Source organism: Gracilinanus agilis, chromosome 2, assembly GCF_016433145.1.
Source record: "Gracilinanus agilis isolate LMUSP501 chromosome 2, AgileGrace, whole genome shotgun sequence".
NCBI lineage: Eukaryota > Metazoa > Chordata > Mammalia > Didelphimorphia > Didelphidae > Gracilinanus > Gracilinanus agilis.
This window is the reverse complement of record NC_058131.1, coordinates 538,897,463-538,921,491: the sequence shown is the minus strand read 5'-3', so window position 1 is coordinate 538,921,491 and position 24,029 is coordinate 538,897,463. Positions and strand designations below refer to the sequence as shown.

The 24,029-nt window shown below is 34.5% G+C and overlaps 1 protein-coding gene and 1 pseudogene across 1 annotated transcript in view; one reads left to right on the top strand and one right to left on the bottom strand.

Moving 5' to 3' along the window:
• Positions 1–24,029, top strand: part of AVEN (apoptosis and caspase activation inhibitor) — a 219,641-nt gene that overhangs the window by 19,083 nt on the left and 176,529 nt on the right. Inside the window, exon 2 of the mRNA XM_044660041.1 lies at positions 9,125–9,299. Coding sequence (XP_044515976.1) covers positions 9,125–9,299 — 175 coding nt within the window. The remainder of the gene's footprint in view (positions 1–9,124; positions 9,300–24,029) is intronic.
• LOC123238422 lies at positions 10,874–10,974 on the bottom strand (annotated as a pseudogene).

The window sequence follows — 24,029 nt, the reverse complement described above, 5'->3', positions numbered from 1 at the left end:
AGAATAATGTCCTGTGGCCAGATAGAACATTTCAGGCCCCCCCCCCCTCCATCTGGCCCACAGGCTGTAGTTTGCCCATCACTGAACTAAACTGTTATCTGCAAAGCAAAGTTCCAAGATAAACCCGGGGGATTTGTGATGAAAAATACTATCCACAGCCAAAGAAGGAATTATTAGAGTCTGACTGTAGATCTAAGCATGCCATCTTCCATTTTATTTTCTTCATGAGTTTTTTGTATATATGATATATATCATGGTATTAAGAATATGAAGTATGTATTGTATAACAGCACTGTTATAACCTATATCAGACTATTTACTGACTAGGGGAGGTGGGGGAGGGAGGGAGAGGATCTGAATTGCAAATGTGGAAAAACAGTTGTCAAAAATTGTTTCATGTAGTTAAAAAAAAGGAAAAACTTCTTAGTCTAGACATTGGAATTTGCCTCTTATACTAAAGAGCATGTAGAGCTTTGAAAAAAATCTACCCTTTTGATGGTTGAAAAAATTTTCCTATCTTTTTTTTTTCTCCTTTCCTTTTCCACTAATTAAACTTCTTTTCCTCTAAGGTTGGAATAGATTTCTAAAGGTCACAGATAAAAAGAGACACAGAAAGGAAGATATGTGTGTGTGTGTGTGTGTGTGTGTGTTTTTCTTTGCAGGGTATGTTTCCATTTTTAAATGAGATAGTTGCTTGACAGTTTATCTCTGAAAAGTACATATTATTTCTTGTTTCCTTGTTATTAATAAAGATAACAGTTTTTGCCAGAAAGAAACTGCGAAAGATGGATGAGAAACTAGAAAATATGATAACTTGTAACAAAATAGAGGACTTCAGTCAGAGTTCTTTAAAAGTGCCTTCTCTTGAGGGCAGCTGGGTAGCTCAGTGGATTGAGAACCAGGCCTAGAGATGGGAGGTCCTAGGTTCAAATCTGACCTCAGACACTTCCCAGCTGTGTGACCCTGGGCAAGTCACTTGACCCCCATTGCCCACCCTTACCACTCTTCTGCCTTGGAGCCAATACACAGTATTGACTCCAAGATGGAAGGTAAGAGTTTAAAAAAAAAGTGCCTTCTCTGTCAATAATATTTTCTTTCTTCCATCTCTTAATACATTTTCATTTGAGATCCCCAAATAATGTTTTCTTAGTAATTGTATCATTCAGTTTCTCTAGGTTTTAAAGGTGCCATCTTGCTCTGATTCCTTTTATCTTCATAATACTTGTTATATGTAAGTGCTCAAAGGCAGAGATATTTTTTCCTTAATGATAACAAATTCATCCAGCCTACAAAATAGAAAAGTCATGTTTTGTGTACGAGTCTTTTAAAATTTCATCAGAAAAGAATAGATTAAAAAGCTGAAAAGCATGAGGAGGTGGAAGCACACACATTAAATTGTCTCAGAGGTATATGATGAAAGTTGCTGTGGGAAGGCTTTTAGAAATGCCTAGTTTCCCCTGAATAACTAATGATTAATTGGTGAGTGTATGAACTTTTTCACCTTAGGTGGAATCTTGAAAGGGGAGAAATTGTGAAAGGCACATCCATTCATCAGTATAAAAATAGCAAATCAAATTGAAAGTTTTTCCAATAGTCATGATCAGGTTTCTGACCTTATTATCATCTTTTTACTATTGTGGTAGTTTATTATATTTTATGCCACCATTTATTTATGGGATTTCAACTGAATAACTAAACACAATTACTGCAGGAGCTATAATTTTAAGCCTGCACTTCTCTTTGTCATTTCAGGTTCCTTTTGTCTATAAAAGGGAATACAAGCAAAGTTTCCAACTCTGTATCTTTATAATTTGAACCATATACTGATGTGGCAGAAATGGAAGTACAGATTCTTGTTTCATATTAATGCAATTATTATGGGGTTGATTGAAGGGAAAGGGATCTTTTGCCAGATGGCAATATTAACACCTTCATTAGCTGCAGAATAGCTTGCACATGATTTGGACTATCTCCTCTCTGTATTTTTTCCTTTTTTCCCTCATATTGTCTCTTCACAGCTGATCTTATCTGAATGAGCTACTCTACAATCTGTTAAATCTCTTTTGGCATTTTATTATTATTTTTTTAAATCCTTACCTTCCATCTTAGAATCAACACTGTGTATTGGCTCCAAGGCAGAAGAGTGGTAAGGGCTAGGCAATGGGGGTTAAGTGACTTGCCCAGGGTCACACAGCTGGGAAGTGTCTGAGGTCAGATTTGAATCTAGGACCTCCCATCTCTAGGCCTGACTCTCAATTCCCTGAGCCAGCTGCCCCCTCTTTTGGCATTTTAAAAAAGGTGTTCTACATTTATGGAACTGTTTTCCCACTTCAGTTTCACTAATTAAAATTTTTTTAAACATCACTTTTTCCAGATATAAGTATGTTGTAATTGTAAATATCTTCATCATGTGGTGTAATGGGAAGAGCACTGGATTTGTGGGTCAAGGGACTGAGATTCAAACAATTCTTTTCATATATTGTCTTGGGGAGGTAGAAGATCTCAAATATTCTTTTTTGCTTTAAATCCGTGATCAGGGAGGGAAGGAGTAAACAATTAAATGCTTACTATGTGTCAGACACTGTGAGAAGTACCTTACAAATATGTCATTTGATCTCACAACTACCCTGTGAAATAGTTGCTAATATTTCCATTTTATATTTAAGGGAACTAAGGCAGACAATGGTTAAGTGACTTCCTAGGTCACACAGCTAGTAAGTATCCAAGGCCGAATTTGAACTCAGGTTTTCCCAACTCCAGGCCAAATACTGTATCTACTGTACCACTTAGCTTTCTCTAAAAATGATATGTGAAAATGAAAGTCTTTCCACTAGTCATGGTCACATTCTGAATATTATATCATTTCACATTGGTAATAGTGATAATTTAGTATTATATTTTATACCACTACTTACTTGTGGGATTTTAAGTAAATTATAAAATATAATTATGTTAGCTAGAGGAGTTATAATTATAAGTCTACAATTCCCTTTGTGGTTTCAGCTTCCATTTTCTCTAGCAACTGAGTTGTGCCTTCCTGATGGATCAGTGTTTGTGATTTTTTTTGGGGCTGGGTAGGAATATTCTTTGTGGGATGTAGGTACTTGCCTGTTTTGCCTATTTTGTTCTGTGGATGCTGTACATATATTCAAGAGGACAGCCTAGCTTTGATTCATGTGGAAGAGTTCTGAAAAACTAAAGTGCTGTACAGAAGTAAGGTATTACTCTTAAGATGTGATACTGTCCAATAGTTGAGTTCAACAAACACTTTTGCTTGATGTATACAAGGAATAGGTATTAAGGATGCAAAGACTGAAAATGAAGATAATCTCTTCCCTTAAGGAGCTTGTGCTTGACAGTATGCAGAGACCAGAAAAGAGGAAATGGGTAATTTTTTTATTTTACAGTTTCAGGTTTGCTACACTGGTATTTTCAGTTATCAAAATTCCCTTGATTATAGATTTAAAGCAGGAAAGAAGCTTAGTGCTCCAAGCAACTCTTCTAAGACGATAAATTGTAGAAAAAGTGCTGATCTTCATTGGTAGAGAATGTTCCTTTACTAGAAATTTTTTATACCAATAAAATTACATGTATGTTAAAAAAAACCACCCAATTACACATTTAACAGTTGTACTTGGTTACTTTTTAGATGGTCATCTAATCATTAACATATTAAGTTCTAATGAAATTGTATCTATGTATTCCAATGGCCCTAAATATATATTTCATTTAATTTCTTTTTCCATTGTCTACCCTTTGGTATAATTTACATTTCATGAGGTAAAGTGGGAAAATTTGTTTGAAATAAATGAATGACTGAATCCAATTTCTTCCTTGAGTTAAATACAGAACAGCTCCTTTTCTCACATCTTAATACTACTAAAGTGCAGAACATAAACCTTCAAGAGATAAAGGCCTAAAAATAAATGGCTAAAATATCTCTTTGTTTTGCTATATATTAATGACTTCTGAAGTAGCTGACCTGAATGATAATCATTTAAAAAATCCTTTGGGAGACTGTTTTTTTTTTTAATAAAAGAAAAAAAGTTAATAAATAACATTGCTTACATACCATTCTCAGGCTGCCTTATTAAAATGAAACATTCAATTCTATAAAATACTGTGTAAATAGAATTGCATACCCCAAAGACTCCATTTCCCAGAATTCTTTTTACTTTTCCCAGAATTCCTTGAATTATGTCCCTACTTTGTGTCCTTACGTTTTATAAATAAGTTTCCTTCAACCCCGCCTTCTTGAACATTGTGGTGTCCTGGTAAAACTTGCACTTACTCAGGCTTTATCTATTTTCCTCTACTTCAAGTCATTATTAATAAATATTATAAAATATATAATGCTTGGTGTGTTGAATATTAATTTTTAATCTTATAATACTGTTGCGTAAGTTATTTCTGTGACAGTTGAAACAGAACTGAGATTCAGTGAGTAAATCTTTGCATTGGTTCCACTGTGTAGCTCATCTAATTTTTACGTGCTGCACCTATTTTTATGGATGAATAATTCAAAGGAAATCAAGTGTTTACAGATTCCTTCATAGTAACTTAGAAATTTAATGAGACAAAATTTTAAAAAGACATCTTTTAAAGATGTCGTTATTTGAAGTATGTCAAGAATAAGTAAGTAGTAAGTAAATAGTTGGTGTAAGAAGCTTCTTTTTCAGAAGACTGAATCTTTAAAAAGGTAACTTACAAATAGAAGGCAGATTGTTAAGGTGAAATTTGAAGGAAGGGAATTTTGAAAGGACAAAGTCTGTAATCCTAAATTCAGGAAATTATTCTGAGGTTTTTCTAAGGAACTCGCATTTTTCCAAGAAAGTTGAGCTGGTGCTTGTAGGACAAAACAGGGATAAAAGAATTCTTTGATCTGGAACTGCTACTGGACAGTGTTGGTCCTGAGGAACAAAGGAGCCAGGTCAAGTTTCTGAGTGTTGGTTCAGAACCTCATTTGTCCAAAAGCATGAGAACAATTAGAGGAAATAGAGTTTTAATACTTAACAAGAAGGCATGAAGAAAAAAACAACACACTGAACTTTGTTATATTGTTCTTAAAGGGAGGAAGTATATATATTTCAGAACTATCTTGTAGGTTAGACTTCTTAAAAAGGGGTCCTTTTTTTCCCTACTAACAAAACCTTCCTGGAAAGTATGTGGGAGAGACCCATTTAATTCTAAAATCTCCCTACAGCAGCCTGATGCCATCACCTTTTCACAATGTCAATAACTCCTGAAATTTATGTTTTTAAATAAAAATATTGAGGACTCATTTTTTGGGCATTTTTCAATGTAAAAGAATTCAAGTTCTTCATCAATATGTTCATTTAAAGAAACACATTTAATATTTTTCTTCACCTTTATTGGGACATCCTAAACTTCCTTTAGTAGGGCTAGCTTAACATTTGAAAGTGTCATAAATGCTTGTATTGTCATGATTATTGGAATTTAGGTTTCAAATAAAATATGGTGTATCTTTTTCTCAAGAAGTCTAACAAAATGTAATGTTAGGGGGCAGCTGGGTAGCTCAGTGGATTGAGAGCCAAGCCTAGAGACGGGAGGTCCTAGGTTCAAATCCGGCCTCAGACACTTCCCAGCTGTGTGACCCTGGGCAAGTCACTTGACCCCCATTGCCTACCCTTACCACTCTTCCACCTATAAGTCAATACACAGAAGTTAAGGGTTTAAAATAAAAAAAAAAAAAGTAAAAAAAATGTAATGTTAGTTAAGAGATTATTTTTGGTGGTTCATCAAGAATGGCCTGATTTGGAGGTAATTTACATTTTTCAACCTTAAAAAATCTGCAAATAACATTAATAACAAAATGTTATTAATTATTAACATTAATGACAAATTACATTCATGTTGCAGCAGTTATGTCACAATAGCTATCAGTGGTATATTTCTTTTAGATTTTACATGTAAGGCATAGATTCAGTACTTAGTAATTTACTAACTCTATTTTTAGGGGCTGTTTTTCCAGTTTGTAACCTACCCTAAAAACTTACTCTGATCCCTTTTCATAGTGTAGAGGTAATCGTAGATTCTCAAAGATCACATTTATTTGAATGCTAGCTTTGAGGCAGTCCTACAAGGTTGAATAGGAATAATCTGGCTAAGTACAGAGTGGTTCATCTCCAGAAGTGTGACCACAAAGTGATTTTATTCTTTTTCTTTTTCTTTTTTTTTGGCTACGTCAACTCATTTCCTTTTGGTGCTGCCTCACCAATGAAACTTTTCTTAATTTTTTTGTCTAGATATGATATTCTGCCCTTAGAGTTTTTTATTCCTCACTGATTTTATATTTTCACTTGACCCATGGCAAGTCATTTAACCTCTGATTGCCTCAGTTTCCTTATCTGTAACATGGGATAATAATAATACCTAACCTACAGGATTGTTGTGGGGATCAAATGAGATAATAATTGTAAGATGCTTAGCAAAGTGTCTGGCTCATAAGGAAGCACCATATAAATGTTATCTATTATTAAATTTTTGTTATCATTAGGCATAGCACAATGCTTTGCACATTTATATATGTTTGTTGAGTTGAATTATATACATCTGTTATGTCCCCTACTAAGGCCATTATGACAGGGACTGTGTCATTTTTTTTTTTTTAGCTCCATAAAGATGAGAAAAGCCTGGATGGGTTTGATTAAGAAGGGCCAGAAAAACTGTTGAGATTGAAAGAGGCACAGAATCTGGATCCTCAGTGACTGGCATGTTTTACTTGGTAAATGTTAGAATTTAATTGAATTGGATATTTAGTGCTTTCTTCAACAGGAGAACTTTTATCTTATGCTTTTGGTATCTGAGGTAAATAATTAAAAGAAGATAGTGATGCTCTATTTTATAGGTGGAGAAATCCTAATAATTTGTCCAAGGTCAGACAGGATGTTTGCAAGTAGAATGGATGTAGCCGATTCTAGATTGTCTGACTTAGTACTTTTGTCTCTAGTCTAATTTCTTGGTTGAGTTTAGATTGATGTTATCTCTCAGCAGTCATCTGTTAGAGAACAGTTTTTTTCCCCCATTTTCACTTTGTGAGAGAAATTGATTTAAGGCAAAATGGAAATCACCACTTGAATTGGCTAAAAACCCACAGCTCAGTGGTAGGCATTGATTTATTACATCTTTCTTTAGCCTGATTTCATCACATTGCCCCTCCTTTGATCCCCTTACTCTGTATTTTGGTTATCAAAAGCCTTTAGAGAGTTGCAAAACATACTTGTATTTATTACTATGCCTCGCTTAGTCACGAAGCCCAATTTGTTTTAAGTGGGCCTTTTTGTGCCATTGGATAAGATAACAGCTTGGTAGCAGATTGAACATATTAGTGTTTAGCTTGTTTAATTTAATTGTCTGCTGTTCCTTTTAAGTGCTGCAGCCAATATCCAGGTATGAAATGTTACAATTAAAATTTCCAGACTGATTTTATAATTATGATCTGAACATAATAATACCTTGTATTTGTATAACCCTTTATGGCCTTCACAGTGTTTTCACATGCATTATCTCATTTGATCCCTTTCCACCCACCATCTCAAGGCATTTAGATTTCTTATTTTGCCCCAGATCTTTGGGAAATGAGCAAAACTTTAAAAATGTGAAATGATATTTAAGGAGCATTTCCACCCCCACCCCTAGTTATTGCAAATGTCTTCACAATTTTTATTCATTATTTCTTATTACACACCTGAGGAGGAGGTTAATGACAACTCTTCTCATTTTTTGTAGCTGAAGGGGGAGGGATGGTGGTGGAAATTAGACACCTGTTAAGTGATTCCCAAGGTTGGACAGTGAGTCATTCAGCTGTTGGGGCACAGACTATTATTATAAGCACTTGGTAAATATTAAATGATAATGATGGTAGAGGCCATTAATTGAGTTCAGATCTCCTGCTTCCCATCTCAGGACTCAGATTTTCAATATTCTGATAATTCCTTATTCCTTAGCCTAAGCAAATGAATACTTTTGGTATTGAGTTAACAGTTTTACAAAAGTTTTTATTCCTGTGATTCCCCTTAGGTCTGTTTGAGGTTTGGATGCTAACTGATGTAGCATTTTTGGAGCCCTATTTATGCATTATACAAAGTAAAGGATACTTACTTCCCTCATATATGTCTTGCTAGTGTTTCTTTAGATCCTTTTACCTACATGATTTCCTTTTATAAACAAATCCTAGTACCCTTCCTTTTATAGTATTTCTGCCAGTCATTATTTATATCAGATTCTTTTGTGCTTGGTTCTTGGTAGTGTCTTTTGGCTCAGGCTGTCTTTTCTCAAATCACAGTAGACTTTTATATCTTCACAGTCTTCAAGATGCTTTAAATTACTTCTTTTTTTTTTTTAAAGGAATGTAGGAAAGGAGAATATTCTAGGATAGAGTATAGAGAGGACCTTATAAAGTTATTTAGTTCCTTCCTTGTCTCTGTATTAGCCCATCTTAAATATATCAGAATCTGTTATTATAAAACTTGTCTCTTGGTAATTCATTCTCGTATATAACTCTTCTCCCCTTCCCTTCCCCCTCCCCCCCATGACAGGAATGTCTTTATGAATCTCCTCTAAACCTCTAAATCCTTCATTACTCTCTTGATCTTGTGGGGGTAGATCTAGACATGACATTCTAGAATTTTAGTATGTGTGCTGCTGAAACAAGCATGACATGGCCTTCTAGAAAGAGTTCAAGTAGGATTAAGGATAGTGAAAGAACCATGTTAAGGATCTTCTCTTCTATACTTTGTTCATCTTCAGTGTGGATAAAACTCAGTATGTCTAAAATGTAAGATGTGACAGTGATATTTTATTCTACCGTATAATCCCTTGAATTAAAAACAACTGCAGCTGTTATGTTTTAATAACATAGTTTTTAGAGGCTCACATACCTTTAATGCATATTTTAGGAACAACTTTCTAAATTTCCTTTTCAATGATATATGAAATTCTTTGTCAGTGCAACTTTAGAATGCCTTACAGTTGAAATGTCCCTCATTAGTATGTAAATTTGTTAATTCCTAGTACCTTTTGGCATTACCTTTGCAATAAATGTCAAAAAAAGGCAAGATTTTTCACTTCCTGGTGCTTATTGAAATTTCCCTAATTATTGCAGGTGGAAGGTGATGATGCTGAAAGCTATGAAGAAGAGAACAACGAATGGGGAAATTATTCAAGAAGGAAAATTGTCTCTAACTGGGATCGATATCAAGATTTTGAGAAAGAAGCAGAAAATGAAAGTGGGGAATCACAAAGAGGGACAGATTTCAGTGTTCTGCTTAGCTCTGCAGGTAGGAGTGCCAATTATGTACTTATTATTTAATTTTCTTAAGGTTGGTTAGATATGTTATTGTCTTTTAAAGTATTCTTGTTTTCAAATTCCATTGGAAGTTGATCATAGTAGTACTATGCCATGTTTGACTATTTTTTCTTTTTCCCTGTGGAAGTGAGGGTTTTCATGAACTAATGTGGTATAATTAGAGATGGAATAAAAGCTTTACACGAATAGAAAGTACTGAACACATCCATAGTATATAGTATTAGACAGTCTGAGAAATGTATATAAATGTTTTCTGAAGCCACAAAAAGGGAATCTTCCTGTGTTTGGGAGATATAATAAAAGATAGTTACATTAGAACTACTCCCACAAGTAGGTGGCTAGCTTATATGTAGTAGTAATAATGATTAATAATAACTATTTAAAGAGTGCTTTGTCTTTTACAAAACCTCTCTATATATAGTCCAAGTGAGGTTTGAGGATCTCACTTTCTCAAATGAGTCTTGATTTGTAACAAACTTACTTCTTCTCTAAATAGTTCTAGGGATAACCACAAAGAGTTGGAAGAGATTCTCTATTACTCTTGTCTTGGGCCCTCACTGCTATGCTTCCTCCTCAAGATTATTTATTAAGGGGGGACAGCTGGATGGCTCAGTGGGTTGAGAGCCAGGCCTAGAGATGGGAGGTCCTAGGTTCAAATATGGCCTTAGACATTTCCCAACTGTGTGACCCTGGGCAAGTCACTTGACTCCCCCCTTGCCTACCCTTACCACTCTTCTGCCTTGGAACCAATACACAGTACTGATTCTAAGATGGAAGGTAAAGGTTTAAAAAAATATTATTAATTAAGAATCATTTTAGTCAGACTAAGCTACCTTTAGGAGAAGTAAATATTTAATAAGGTGGTATATTTAGTACAGTTTGTACAAAATATCTTCCTTTCTCTAAAAGCATGTGACACTCACTGTCACAAGTATATACAGATTCTTAGGGGAAAGCAGGCTTGAGCTTAGGGAGCACATGTTGTAAAGTTTAATAGCTCTTGCATGGTAGAAGTACTTTTCCTGAATTTGTGCATTATTCAAGTTCCCTTAAGCATGGCAAGTTTGTGTCCAGTCTCTTTGGCTTCTAATGCAACCATAGCAATCTGCTAAAAAACTGATGAGAAGGGCTTCCTTCTCAGGGATTTTGCTAGGATGCCATGCTTGCTCCAGTTTCTAGAATGACTGCCCACTCACTAGAAATTTAATTTTCATTGGACCAGCTTGGTACCTTTATATAGGACCAAGAGAGTATGACAAAAATCCCTTAGACAATTGGACAGACTTCCCCTCTGGAATGATTTTTAATTCATCCACCAGATTTGGTTTTTTTACCCCATATTGTGAGGTTACTAGTTAGCCAAATACTAACTTGGTAGTGTGATATAAATAAATCTTCATTGACCAAATTCATGTGCCTTAACTTAATCAGAATGAATACTTCATTGCTCAATACATATTCTCTTGAATTCTCTAATCCCAAATTAATAATACAAACATTTTAATCACCAGCTTTTGGATACTTGGCAAGCTCTCCAAAGTATTATAAAATATGAAATTCATGAATTTATGTGTTATGCTTCTGCAGGCATTATGCTAATTTTTTCTGTATTGTTCCAGTTTTAGAATATGTGTTGTCAAAAGCAAGCAATTCAAAAGCTTTTGAAGACCTTTCATACTTGGCCTAAAGGAGTTAAATTTTTTTTTTTTTTGCATTATTGAATCCCTCTGGCAGTGGAGTAAAGCCTATAGACTCTTTCTCAGAGTAATGTTTTTAAATGCATAAAATAAAATAACATAGAATTGCAAAAGAAACCAATTATATTGATTGGTAATCAAAGTATTAAGTAGAATTTCATGGACCCCACATTGGGAATTCTGGTGTAAAACCTATGACTGATTGATTGAAATATATCTTTATCTAGGTATTAAGGCTAAATTGAGGTGGAGTGGTTTCCATTCAACCCTTACATGTACATTATTTCATTTGATCTTCACAGTTATCTTGTGAGGTAGGTTCTGTTATTACCTCCATTTTACAGATGAGAAAACTGAGATTTTTAGGAGAGGTTAAATAATTTGCCCAAAGTCACACAATGAGTTTTTAAGGCAAAATTTGAATCTATGATTTTTCTGACAAGTCCAATGTACTCTCTATTATGCTATGCTACCTCTCAATATTACTTATTCTCTCTTTATTGTCTAAAGAAGTTGGTAGAGTAATGGATGGAGTGTTGGGCTTGGATTCTGAATGATTCAATTTCAGTTTTTGCTTCAAATGCTTTTTATATGAGCTTGGGCAAAGCATAACCTTTCTGGGCCCAGGTTTTTTTCATGTGTAAGATTTGCATAATAATATCTTTATTACCCTCTTAATAGGGTTGTCTAAGGATCAAATAAAATGCTATATGCACAAGACTTTTCATACCTTAAAACTATATATAAATATATATAAATATCACTTATTATTTAAGAATATGTGTATTAATATTATCATGTGTATCTTGACAGAGCAGAAGAAGTCAGAGTTGTTCCTTCATTTGTAGGGCATAGAGATTATTTCTTGTAAGGACTTGTTCTTTTTCAGTTTAGGTTTTTTTTCCATTTCCTACTCTTGATCCAGGGGGAAAAGAATGTAGAATCTGGGGAGAAAGAGCCAAGATAGATATATTGGGATAGAAAAGGTAGTGGGAATGAGTTGAAGAAGCATGAATGTACAAATGAACCTCTAGAGGTTAAGACAAATGAACTCCTTTTCAAATTTGTTACTGATGCCTTTCTCCTTTTTACTTGCCAGAACTTCAATGACCTGTAACGGATTAAAATAATAAATAATTGATTGTTCCCTTATAATATAATAGGGAGCCCTAAATCTTCTTATACAGGTAATACTATTAGGAAGATATGAATAAGAAGGCAGCACACTTGAGTAGGAAGATGATAAGAATAGAATTCACTTAATCAGGATTCAACCTGTTGTTGCTAGACATAATATAGAATTAAGTTTCAACTTAGTTTTTCCTCTGCCTTCAGTAGTGGCATTTGCCTTTTCAGGAACTGAATTCCCTGTATATGTCCACAAACCTCAACAAATTAAAGAAAGGATGTGAGGTTGCTTCAGATAGTAGAACAGGGGACAAGTTAGGAAAATAGCTTTCTATTGTACTGTGACCTTGAGAGAAAAAAAATCCAAGTGTCTTAGCAACTTAGGTGGAAGAATGGGTGGTAGCAGTAGGAAGAACAAGTAGGCTGGTCTCTTGTGCTTCTGGAAAAAAATAAATTGGGAACTACTATAGGACTGAGACCTGAAAGGTGTTTCTGAGGGATCTTGTAGAGGCTCAGTGTAACCCTTCAGGAATATATTTAGTTCAACAGTGTTGCAAAGATTTATGAAGTTCTTACTATGTATAAGGCATTGAGTTTGAGAAATATTAAAAAAAATAAAAAAACCTCTCCAATCCCCCCAAACCAAACAGTTCCTATTTTCAAGGAACTTATTATGGAGAAACAAAAATGTACCTAGATAAGTAAATATAAGATATACACAAAATAAATACAAAGTAATTTCAGGGAAGGCACTGGGGGCAGGGGAATGGTGGTTGAACTAATCATTAAAGGAAACAAGAAAGAGGATTCAAGAGGAAGAAATGAGAAGGGGGAGATTTCTGGGCATAGGTATATGGAGAATAGTGGGTAGGCCTGTTTGTGAAAGGTAGTAGTATGAAATCAGACTGGAAAGGTAGGTGGGAATCTGGCTGTGTAGAGTTAGGTTAATGTCAGTTTGTGTTTTAACTTGTGGACAAGAAGGACCTGCATGCATTTGGGAATGACTGACCAGAACTATGCCTTAGAAATATTATTTTGACAATTGTGTTTGGGAAATATTGGATAAAGGAGACACTGGAAACAGGGAGACCAAGTAGGAGGCTATTATTAAAGGATAGGTAAAAGATTGAGGAAACTTGAATTATAGTGGCTGTGTAAGAGGAGAGAAGAGAAGTATGAGGTATGTTGTGGTGATAAAAATCCAGCTGGTTCTTCATGTGTAACAGGCATCATAGAGAGAATGTCTTTAATCAGTTTTTTGCTCGGCTAGGTTGAAATATGTATATATATATATGTATATATATATATATATACATTTTTTCCCCTTGAATACACAAAAGCCTGGGATGTTGGCTGATTTTTATAGTTCACCTTGAAACCTTTCTATTCACTGATTAGGTTATTCCATCTAATATTGCATTGTAGCCAGACTAGGCTGTTCTTGAAATATCGATTTTCCTTTTTTAATCTGAAGGTTTAGAAATAAACCTAGAACGAATATGCTTATGAAGCCTAGTGATAGTTTCAGTGCACAAAGCTGTCACCTGGGATTATACTATTGAGATTTGCTTGCTAATGGCAAATTTATATTTCATTTTGAATATTTTGGGTAGTGAGGATTATTGATAAGTGAACTTCATTTGGTTGCTGTGTAGTGGACAAGAAGAAACTGAAGATAAATGTGTGGGATGGGGATGATGGAGGGCAAAATCTGTTGGAGAAGATGGGATGGCATGGGATCACTGGTTGTAGAGAGGTTTGCCTTGGTAAAGATAAAGATCACTTCATGTGAGACAAGGATGAAGGAGGAAAGGGTGGTTGAAGGCATCTGAGTGATACAGAATGAGGAAAAGGGGAGAAGAGAGAGCTCTTGGTGAATAGTGTTATTCTAGAATAGTTACTACTATTCTAGTTATTATAGGGTATATTAATCAGGGAAGCTGTGCTTTGGATTTCCTTGATAGCTGGTGCAGGGACACCCGAGTCCTGTCACTCAGCTGGATGTTATAATAACTGCCCTTCTCGATAACAGCGCCAGGCAGGATCCTTGAAGGTCAGTGGATGGGTAACCCTTTCAGGTCCCACCTGGGGTTGGATTGATTATTAATATTGGGCTCTATTAGCCTTGGATAATGTTTTCATCTGACTGTGTTGCTCCCTCCCCAAGGATTGTGATGTAATAATCACTCAGGAAGGTACTTAATAAACTTTATCTATAGATGTTAATAAGGGAAAGGAATAATCAGGAATGGGTTGGGGATAGGAGACCTTGTCACTAATGGCTATGATCACTAATCCCTCAGGACTGTAGGCTGTTTTAGTAATGCTGGAGCTCTTGTTCTTCACCTCCTCTGGCTCAGCTTGGCCACAGCCAAACCAGAGAAAGCAATCTGCTTGGTTGATACAGATATCAATGATCCCTCTCAGCTTCTCATTGCCAGTTGTTATGTCAGTCCTACAGCCGACAGAAAATACCTCCCTTACCTCCCTCTGGTTCTTCTCCTTCCGTCTTCCCGGTTCCCACCCGGGCCCAGATACCTAAATATCTAATGATGGTTCAGATGTCTAAATATCTAGGGGGAATTCAGAGAGAATCAGAGGACCCATGGTCAGATCCACAGGTCAGTGCTCCAAGATCAGATCAATGTCCCAGGCCGAGGGTTCCAGGCCAAGGGTCCCTCTCAGATGGCTGTCAGGGTATTTATATCCTCTGGCCAACTGCCTTTCCTCTTGTCCTCACGGCATCTGGGAACATTCAGATATCTCCAACTGTCTTCACCTGCCAATCAAGGTGAGACTCACAACTCCCATAGTTTGAATATGACAATATCCTGAAAATTTTCCAGTAAAATAAGAGACGTAATCTTCAGGTGAAGAGTAGTGGTGGTGATAGGGGGAGCACTGGGTGCTTGGAGGAAGGCTGAAAAGGTCTGGAAGAACCATTGTGGTAAATGGGATAGTGAGTTAATTAGGAATGCATAAAAGGCAGTGCCTTGCCATAGTAAGGGCCCTGTTGAAGTTTTTGTAGCATGGTTTATAGTGAACTCAGTCATTATGGTTTTGTGATTTTCTCTATCTTTGTTCAGCAGTATGTGCTTAAGAGTAAAGTCATTGGATGATAGGAGGCTGAAGCTTGGGAGGACAAGGTTTCAGTGAGATAAGGGATGGGCATTGTCATAATTGGTAAGACCAAGTGCTCATCTTATAATCCTCATTCTTTCTCATTCACCATTACCTAATCCATTGCCAAGTCCTATAGATTTTTACCTTGGAATTGTCTCTCCTATATTTCTCCTTCTCTCTGACACTGCTATCACCCACCTCAAGCCTAGACTCTTTCCATATAGCCTTTTGGTTGGTATTTCTATCCCAAGTCTTTCCCCATTCCAATCCATCCTCCACTCAGCTATCCAATTAATCTTCCTAAAGCATAGATTTTATCATGCCACTTTTCCAACTCCAATGGCACCCTGTCACCTCTAGGATATAAACCTCACTGGTAGGTCTTTAATATCCTTTATAACTTGCTCTACTCCCTCATTTTCAGTCTCTTTATACCATTTCCCTGGCTATGCCTGACATGGAGTTCCACATCTCCGCCTCCTTGCTTCTCGGAAAAGCCTTTCCCAGAGTCTCTTAATGCTAGTTCTTTCCCACTGTTGATCAGTTCTGGTTTTTATCTTGTATATAGCTTGTTTGTATGTAGTTGTTTTCATTTTGTTTCCTCATTAGATTGTGAAGGGCAGGAATTGTCTTTTGCTTTCGTATCCCCAACACATAGCATAGTACCTGGCACATAGCCTGTGGACCTCTGCATTAAATTATATATATATATATATATATATATATATATATATACACCCTTAACTTCCATCTTAGAATTGATTTGTTTGTTACATGGAAATTTTCAGGTATCTCCCATCCCCTTCCCCCAACTCATTAGAGAAAGCATCGTTTAATAAAATTATCTATGTATATATGTATATATAAAATTATTCCTTGCTTATTTCTGCTTATAGTTCTTATACAAGTCATTCTTAAAACATTATTTCTGTTGCTGTATATAATGTTTTCTTGGTACTGCTTATTTGACTCTTCATAATTTCATGTAGGTCTTTCCATGTTTTTCTAAAATTAACCTGCTCATTATTTCTTATGATGCAGGAGTATTCCATCACAGTCATATGATACAACTTGTTTAGCCATTTCCCAACTGATGGGTATCCCCCTAATTTCCAGTACTTTGCTACCACAAAGAGAGCTACTATAAATATTTTATATACATACCTTTATTCTTTGCACTCTGTCCTATGCCTTTTATTGAAAAGATTTTCTTCGCCTACAACTTTTTCTCTAACCTCTCTTATATTCTCTCTTGGCACCTCTTTCGTCCATCTTTCTCTTAACTCCCTCTTGGCTTAATCTTTCTGCTTCTAATTTTGCTGGGGACCCTAGCAATACTAAACATTTTTGGTGGTGTGTTTCAGTATGCCCTTAAAGCATTTCTATTCTTTTTTTCTTCCCCCTCCATGGCTTATAGTTAATTGAGATTATTTCAGCATGTATAACATCTTCTCTGAAAATGCTTTCAGTCATTCTCCATCCATGTTTCATTGTTTAATCCTAGGTTGACTACATGATCTTATTTTTGATTATTTCATTTTGTCATTTAATATTAAATATGGTCTAGAGCAGTGGTTCTCCAGTTTTGGGGTATCAGGACCCCCTTTTATGTTCTTAAAATTATTAAAGAACCCTCCAAAGAGCTTTTGTTTATGTAGGTTCTATATGTTGATACATACTGTATTAGAAATTAAAACATCATAGCATTATTATGAAAACATTTTTGACCATGCAAACCCATGAAATGATTTCAAGGATCCTTAGAGGTTCCTGCATCATATTTTGAAAATTACTAATCTACAGGTAACTGAAGTTTCTATAGGAAGTCAGATGTGTACTTAAGTATATCCTGGTTTCTTGGCTATTTTAAAAAATCCTTACTTTCCACCTTAGATTCAATACTGGTTAATTTACTACTGGTTCCAAAGCAGAAGGGCAATAAGAGTTAGTAGAAGTTAAGTGACCTGCCCAGTGTCATACAGTTAGGAAGTGTCTGAGATTTGAACTGAGTACTGGCTGTCTATCCACTAAACTATCTACCCCAATCAAGAGTATTTTTAAAAATCTGTTTTAACTCTGAAAAGTTCTCTTTAAAAAGACTTTTTCTTTTTTGTTCTTAGGGTAGATTAGGATGTATGATGCCGCCCCTTTAGTTTAGTTAAGAAAACTGAAGTAACCTCTTTAAATCATTTGAGTAGATTAGGACCCAAATGTTCTTTCACCTAGTACTTATCACAAATAAGAATTCATATCTGAACCCTATAGTAAGTAACAAATACAGAAAGAAATGTTTGAGAAGTACATTTTGTTGTCAGAAAGGTGTTGATGAATCCCATCCTTTCCTTTATTCTTGACACTTGCTAAAAGCCTTTGACTCAATGTTATTTCTATTAGTTTATACTGATTCTCTCCAGAAAAAATCAAGAAGTCAATAAAATGGTTATGTTTGATATTATCAATGTCACATCCCAATTCCTCACTAATTTTAGTTCAGTTTATTGTATAAACATAGTGATATCTCTATTGAGTTACTTCTGTTTTTTTTTTACATATAGGTAATACTAAGACTTAGTATAAATCAGATAAAAACTATATCCTTTATTTTTTTCTGAATGCTCAACATTATACTATTGGCCCTCTGTTCTGTGTTTATATATTCTTTCTAATAAGAATTCAGAACGTTTCATATACTTGTTATCTCACTGGTTTTTTTTAATGATTAATTGATTTTGAGATTGATTCTTCCAGCATTAAAGATAAAATAGGAGTAGAGTTCACAAAAATTTAAAGTTGTTTAATTAAAAAAATTTTATTACATGCCCACTAGGTATTACTTCATTCCCATCTGCTCCTTTTCCACCTTGGGCTTTTTGTCCTTATCTCTAACCCCCTAGTTGGATTCCTACTTAGGGCAGCCTTCTTAGGAGGCTTTATCCATCTTCCCCTTTTCTAATTTACTTCTTCCATGTCCCAGCTCTTAGTCCCTAGCTTAGTCATCAAGTCAGTGGGCATTTATTACTTTTTTCCAGGCACTGTTAAGTGCTAGATATATAAAGAAAGGCAAAAATTGTCTGTAATAGGGGGGACAACACCTAAACAAACTATGGAAATGCTAGATATATACCAGGCAAATTTGTGATAATTGGAAGAAGATGGCTGTAATAAACCTATGCTTGGTAATGTATACTCCACACAATGCCATTTTTGTTTTAGCGAAGACCTGTGAAGACCAACCTTGCTTTTAATAGAAAGTAATTAGTTTCTAACAGTAGAGTTCAGAGACTGCAACTGATTGCAGGGGAGATATTTTTGAGTATTTTTTTGTCACATCGGAAACACATTGTCACCCTCTCTTTTGCCTATATATGTATATCTTCCCATTGGTAATAATATTCCTTTTTTTTGTCATTGGTGTCATTTGCATGGTGAGGTTAGTTGGTTTGTGTAGTCATTTTTTCATTTTGGGGTTGAGTGCTGTATTTTTGATGCTGATATAAATATTTGAATTCAATTTTTTTTTAATTTTAAAAATTTACTTTTAAAAATGCATGTTGGGGGCAGCTGGATGGCTCAGTGGATTGAAAGCCAGGCCTAGAGACAGGAGGTCCTATGTTCAAGTTTGGCCTCAGACACTTCCCAGCTGTGTGACCCTGGGCAAGTCACTTAACCCCCATTGCCTAGCCCTGTAACAAATAAAAAATTAATATAGAAGGATATATATAAAAGATATTAGGGTTAAAAAATTAAAAATTTAAAAATGCGTGTTACATTTTAGAACTATAGGAAATGAGCCCTTAGTTTTGCTAACCATCAAAGTTGCAAATTTATACCTTCAAAGATAAGTCTTTCACCTTTTTAGAAGTCAGTCAGGAAAAAGAACCATCAAATGCTTTGAAGAGTCTTGTTTGAATCTTTTTTTTTGTTTAGTTTTTTTTTTTACTGTAATACAAGTGCACTTTTTTATTATGTAAGAATCTGCCCTCTGAAGCACCAGGAATACAGTAAGCTTGGCAGAGTAGATGTATTTCTGGAGTTAAGATGGTGAATGATTTAATTTGGTAAAGACAAGAAGAATATATGTATGTGTATATATATGTATATACATATGTTATTTTCCTTCTCAAAAATGCATATCTTTTTGAGGAGGAAAATAACATATATATTTTTTGAGGAGAAAAATAATTTAGGAATTACTGAATTGGAAAGAACTGATTTATATGTTAAGATGATGTGGAAAAAGTCTAGTGGACATATTGAGTGTCATACTTTCTTTGAACTAACAATGTAGCATTGCAGTAGTAAAAATAGAGGAACAAAAAAAAAAACAAACCCAGAAACCAAGAGGAATGCTGGTTTGTGTAAGCAGTTGTGTAGAATATATGAAACAAAACCTTATCATCCATTTTGACTCCCTTAAAATGAAATTAATGTTAATCAAATGTTGGGAGTATATGACTTAAAAATTGAAGGTGTTTGTGATGAGTATTCTTGGTAGAGTAGTCATGGTATTAATGTTTATCCAATTCTCTAGTCAATTTACTGCTTTTTATGATCTGTTGTAGTTCCTTTCAGGAAATTAAAGCACAGCTCTGTGTTCTATTTGTTTGCCAAGAGCTCTCAGAACTGATTTTTTATTAGACTTATTTGCCCTATCTTTAATCTCTTTAAGACTGTATAATGTTCATGAGTCAGAGCAATTTGTTATTGTTTATGAGTATGATGAGTATGACTTATTATTTCAGTCAATCTCATAATATTTTTTACTTCTGTCTTTGTATGTATGTACTACTTGGATAAGTTAAGTAAGGTATATTCTACTTTATGTTTTAATTGTACCATTTCTTCATAAAATTTTATTGTGAGATCATAAACTGAGAACTGGAAGGGACCTCAGTGGTACTGAGTACCTCTGGCCCTCTGGTTTAGAGGTGTCAAATCATAACCTATGAGCCACATGAGGTCTGCAAAACTTCCCAATTAAAGCTTAATTGGGAAGAATTTAACACGAGAAAAACAAATTCAGTACAATGTAGGTAATGTTAATTTATAGTTTTCTAAGTCAATATGCTGTCAGGGATCTGTTTTTATTTGACACTAATGCCAATCCCCTCATTTTATAGATGAGGAAACGGATATCTAGAGATTGTGATTATTTTTCAAGGCAGTTAATTGGCAGAGGGAAAATAGTTGAAGGTTGGGTCATCATGAATTTCTTGCATAGGTTTTTCATTGAAGTGAATTCCAATGAAAAAAAGTACCAGGTTGGGAGTCTCAGGTTATAGTCCTAGCTCTGTCATTTATTAGCTAGAATTTTGGGTACTCGAATTGCCTGAGACTTGGTTTCTTTTTCTGTCAATGAGGGATTTAGATTTGACACTTTTATCAAGTTCCTTCCAGTTCTAATGAGCCATAGATATGAATTAATTTAGTAGAATTTCAGACTTGAGCAATTTATTAATTAAATTGCAAATTCACTCAAAGGGACAGCACTACCTATACTTAAAGAGTTTGAGGGCATTCTGTTATGGTTTTATCTTTGTCATCTAGCCCTCTCTATTAAACAGAGGCATATATATATATATATATATTTTAACACCTGAGGCAAAAACAAGTTGAGTATCACATCTCTTATCTACATTTTTCTCTTCAGCTTGGGGGAGAGAATGGGTGGGAGATGAGTTGGCTGAAGACCAAGTGTGGCAGAGCTGATCTTTCTCAAGAGGGACTGGGCTGCTTTTAGAAGGAAAAGACTTCTAAGGACCAAGACTTGGCTGAAGAGAGAGGATACTTAAAGATCTGAATAGTGTGAGAAGTAGAGTAGCTGAATTGCTCCATGGAGAGGGATGCCCTTCTGTGAACATCTTTCTTTCTGGGACTAGAGCTCTAGTAGGATCAAGACTTCTCTTGGGAGATGAATTGCCTTTTGACCAGGGGTATTGACTGAGTAAAATGGACACTTCAGCCTCTCAGGAAATCTAGTGATTTGCTGGTCTGGAAAGGATGAGTTGGCTTGACCAGGTGCTATCCTGGCTGAATGAAATTCACTGGCCTTCACTGGTCCTCTCACTTCGATTTCTATTTCTTCCTAGAGGCACTGTCAGGAAGGTAGCCTATTATTTCTTGCCTTCTCTCTCTAATCTTGATTGAAAATTTTAACCAAATTGGTAACACTTGAGAAATTACTATTGGTACAATAGGAAAAATATGGTAACTGGACTTAGGCATAAAATCAGACAATTAATATTTCTGGCCCTCTATGTTATTTTAGTTATAGATTTTTATTTTAAATTTTGCACAGTGAGATTTTATTATATTTTTATATTTTTATCTACAGAAATGTATCTGTTTTTTTTAATGAAAGTCAAAAGGAAAATAGTATTCATTTAACAAAAATTCACTTTATAGTTAACTTTTCTAAAATTTCAATAAGTAGAAGACCTATGTACCTGGGAAACAGTTCTAAATTGTGTAGTTGTTAGTGATTACCAAGAGTCATTATGTCCAATTTCTTTTTTATTAGTCATTCTGATGTTTTGTTTTTGTTTTAAATGTTTTGAGTTTCATGGAGAAGATAGTTTGTGTTCTTGTTTTTCATAGAGGCCTACTATAAAATGGTTATCTTATTATTTCTGCTCTTGATCATTTTGACTAAAGTTTATCATTAAACTATTAAAATTTTATATTTTTCACTAGTATAATGGGTTCAATAAAATACCATAAAATGAACTTGCAGAATTGGGTGGGAGATGGAATGAATATTGAGATGGGAAGAAAACCAACTCTTTTCTACCTGGGAGCAAGTAGATACTATATTTTATAGGTGTTCAAACATTTTATAATGGTTAAACATATTTTGTTATTTTTTGTTTGCTCTTTGTTGAAGTACACTTATTTCAGAGCTGTTCCTGTGTTATTCGCTTTTTTATCACCAGTTTCTAAGAGGAGTAGATGTATTTAATATTAGCTTAAATTGAGTTTAGTGAGCTTACAAGATAAAGTTTCAATTAATTGTTGATTTTCTTAATAAGAACTTTTGACTACTTAATTTTCTCTTTTGATGTTTGCTGCTTAATGGCAAATCTATCTATTTTTTGGTTTTTGTTAAATATGAATAGTTATATTTCTATTTGATTTATTTTTTATTCTATTTTCAAGGACATATACATTTTTTTCTAAGACAAGTCTAGGTGGATAAATATACTTTTTTTTTATTCATTCTCCAATTGTTTGTTGGGCAACCCCTTAATTTCCAATTCTTTACCACCACAAAGAGAGCTGTTATAAATATTTTGAAACTTGTAGATTCTTTTCCTTTACCCCAGATCTCCTAGTTAAATAGACTAGGGTCTAAGGGTTTACACAGTTTTATAACTCTTTGGATATAATTTCAAATTGCTCTCCAGAATGGTTGGATCAGTTTACAGCTCCACCAACTGTATAATAATACACATCCCTTTTCCCCTTATCCCTTCCACCATTTGTCTTTTTGCCCTTTGGTCATTTTAGCCAATCTGATTGGTGTGAGATGGTATCTCAGAATTATTTTGACTTGTGTTTTCTAATCAGTAGTGATTTAGAGCATGTTTTTCATATGCTTATATGTGACTTTGATTTCTCATTTGAAAAATTTTAAATACCTTTTGCCCATTTATCATTAGGGGTATAACTGTTATTCTTGTGAATTTGACAAAGTTCTCTGTATATTTTAGTTATGAGACCTCCATCAGAGAGGTTGTCTTTAAGATCCCCCCCCCCACAGCCCCACAATTTTCTGCTTTTCTTCTAATTAGGGCAACATATGTTTTATTTTTACAAAACCGTTTCAATTTAGTGTACTCAAGATTATACATTTTACATTTCATAATGCTCTATTTATCTTTTTGATTCATAAATTTTTCTTATATCTATAAATCTGATAGGTTAACATGTTCCCTGTTCTAATTTATTTACCCTTTTTGTCTAGATCATGTATACATTTTGATCTTAACTTAATGAGTGATATAAGATATTGGTCTATATCTAGTTTCTGCCAAACTACTATCCAGTTGTCCAAGCAATTTTTACCAAATAGTGGTTTCTTATCCCAAAATTCTGGTTCGATCCTTTTGTCAAGTACAAGATTATGATAATCTTTTACTGTTGTTTGCTGTATATCTGTCCTGTTCCACTGATTTACCTTTCTATTTCTTAGCCAGTACCAGATAGTTTTCATAAACTGCTTTATAGTACAATTTAAAATTTGATACTGCTAGTCCCCCTTCCTTTGCATTTTAAAAATTAATTATCTTGATATTTTCATTAATTATTTTGATATTTTTCATACTTTGTATGAAAGTACTTTGTCAGTAATATGTAAAAACGCTGATAATTTATGTGGGTTTATTTTATATTCTGATACTTTGTTAAAATTATTGATAGTTTCAACTTTTCAACTTTTTAAACAAAGTTGTATCTCTGAATTTTTCACTTATACCATCATGTCATCTGCAAACAGAGATAGTTTTATTACTTTTTTGTCCATTCTGTTTCCTTCAATTTCTTTTCCTTCTCTTTTTGTTATTGCTAGCATTTCAATACTATATTAAATAATATTGGTGATAATGGGCATCCTTCTTTCACTCTTGATCTTATTGGAAAGTTTTCTAGCTTCTCCCTTTTACAAATAATACTTGCTGATGGTTTTAGATAGATGTTTGGTATCATTTTAAGAAAAAAAAATCCATTTTGTACCTCTTCTTTCCAGTGTTTTTTTT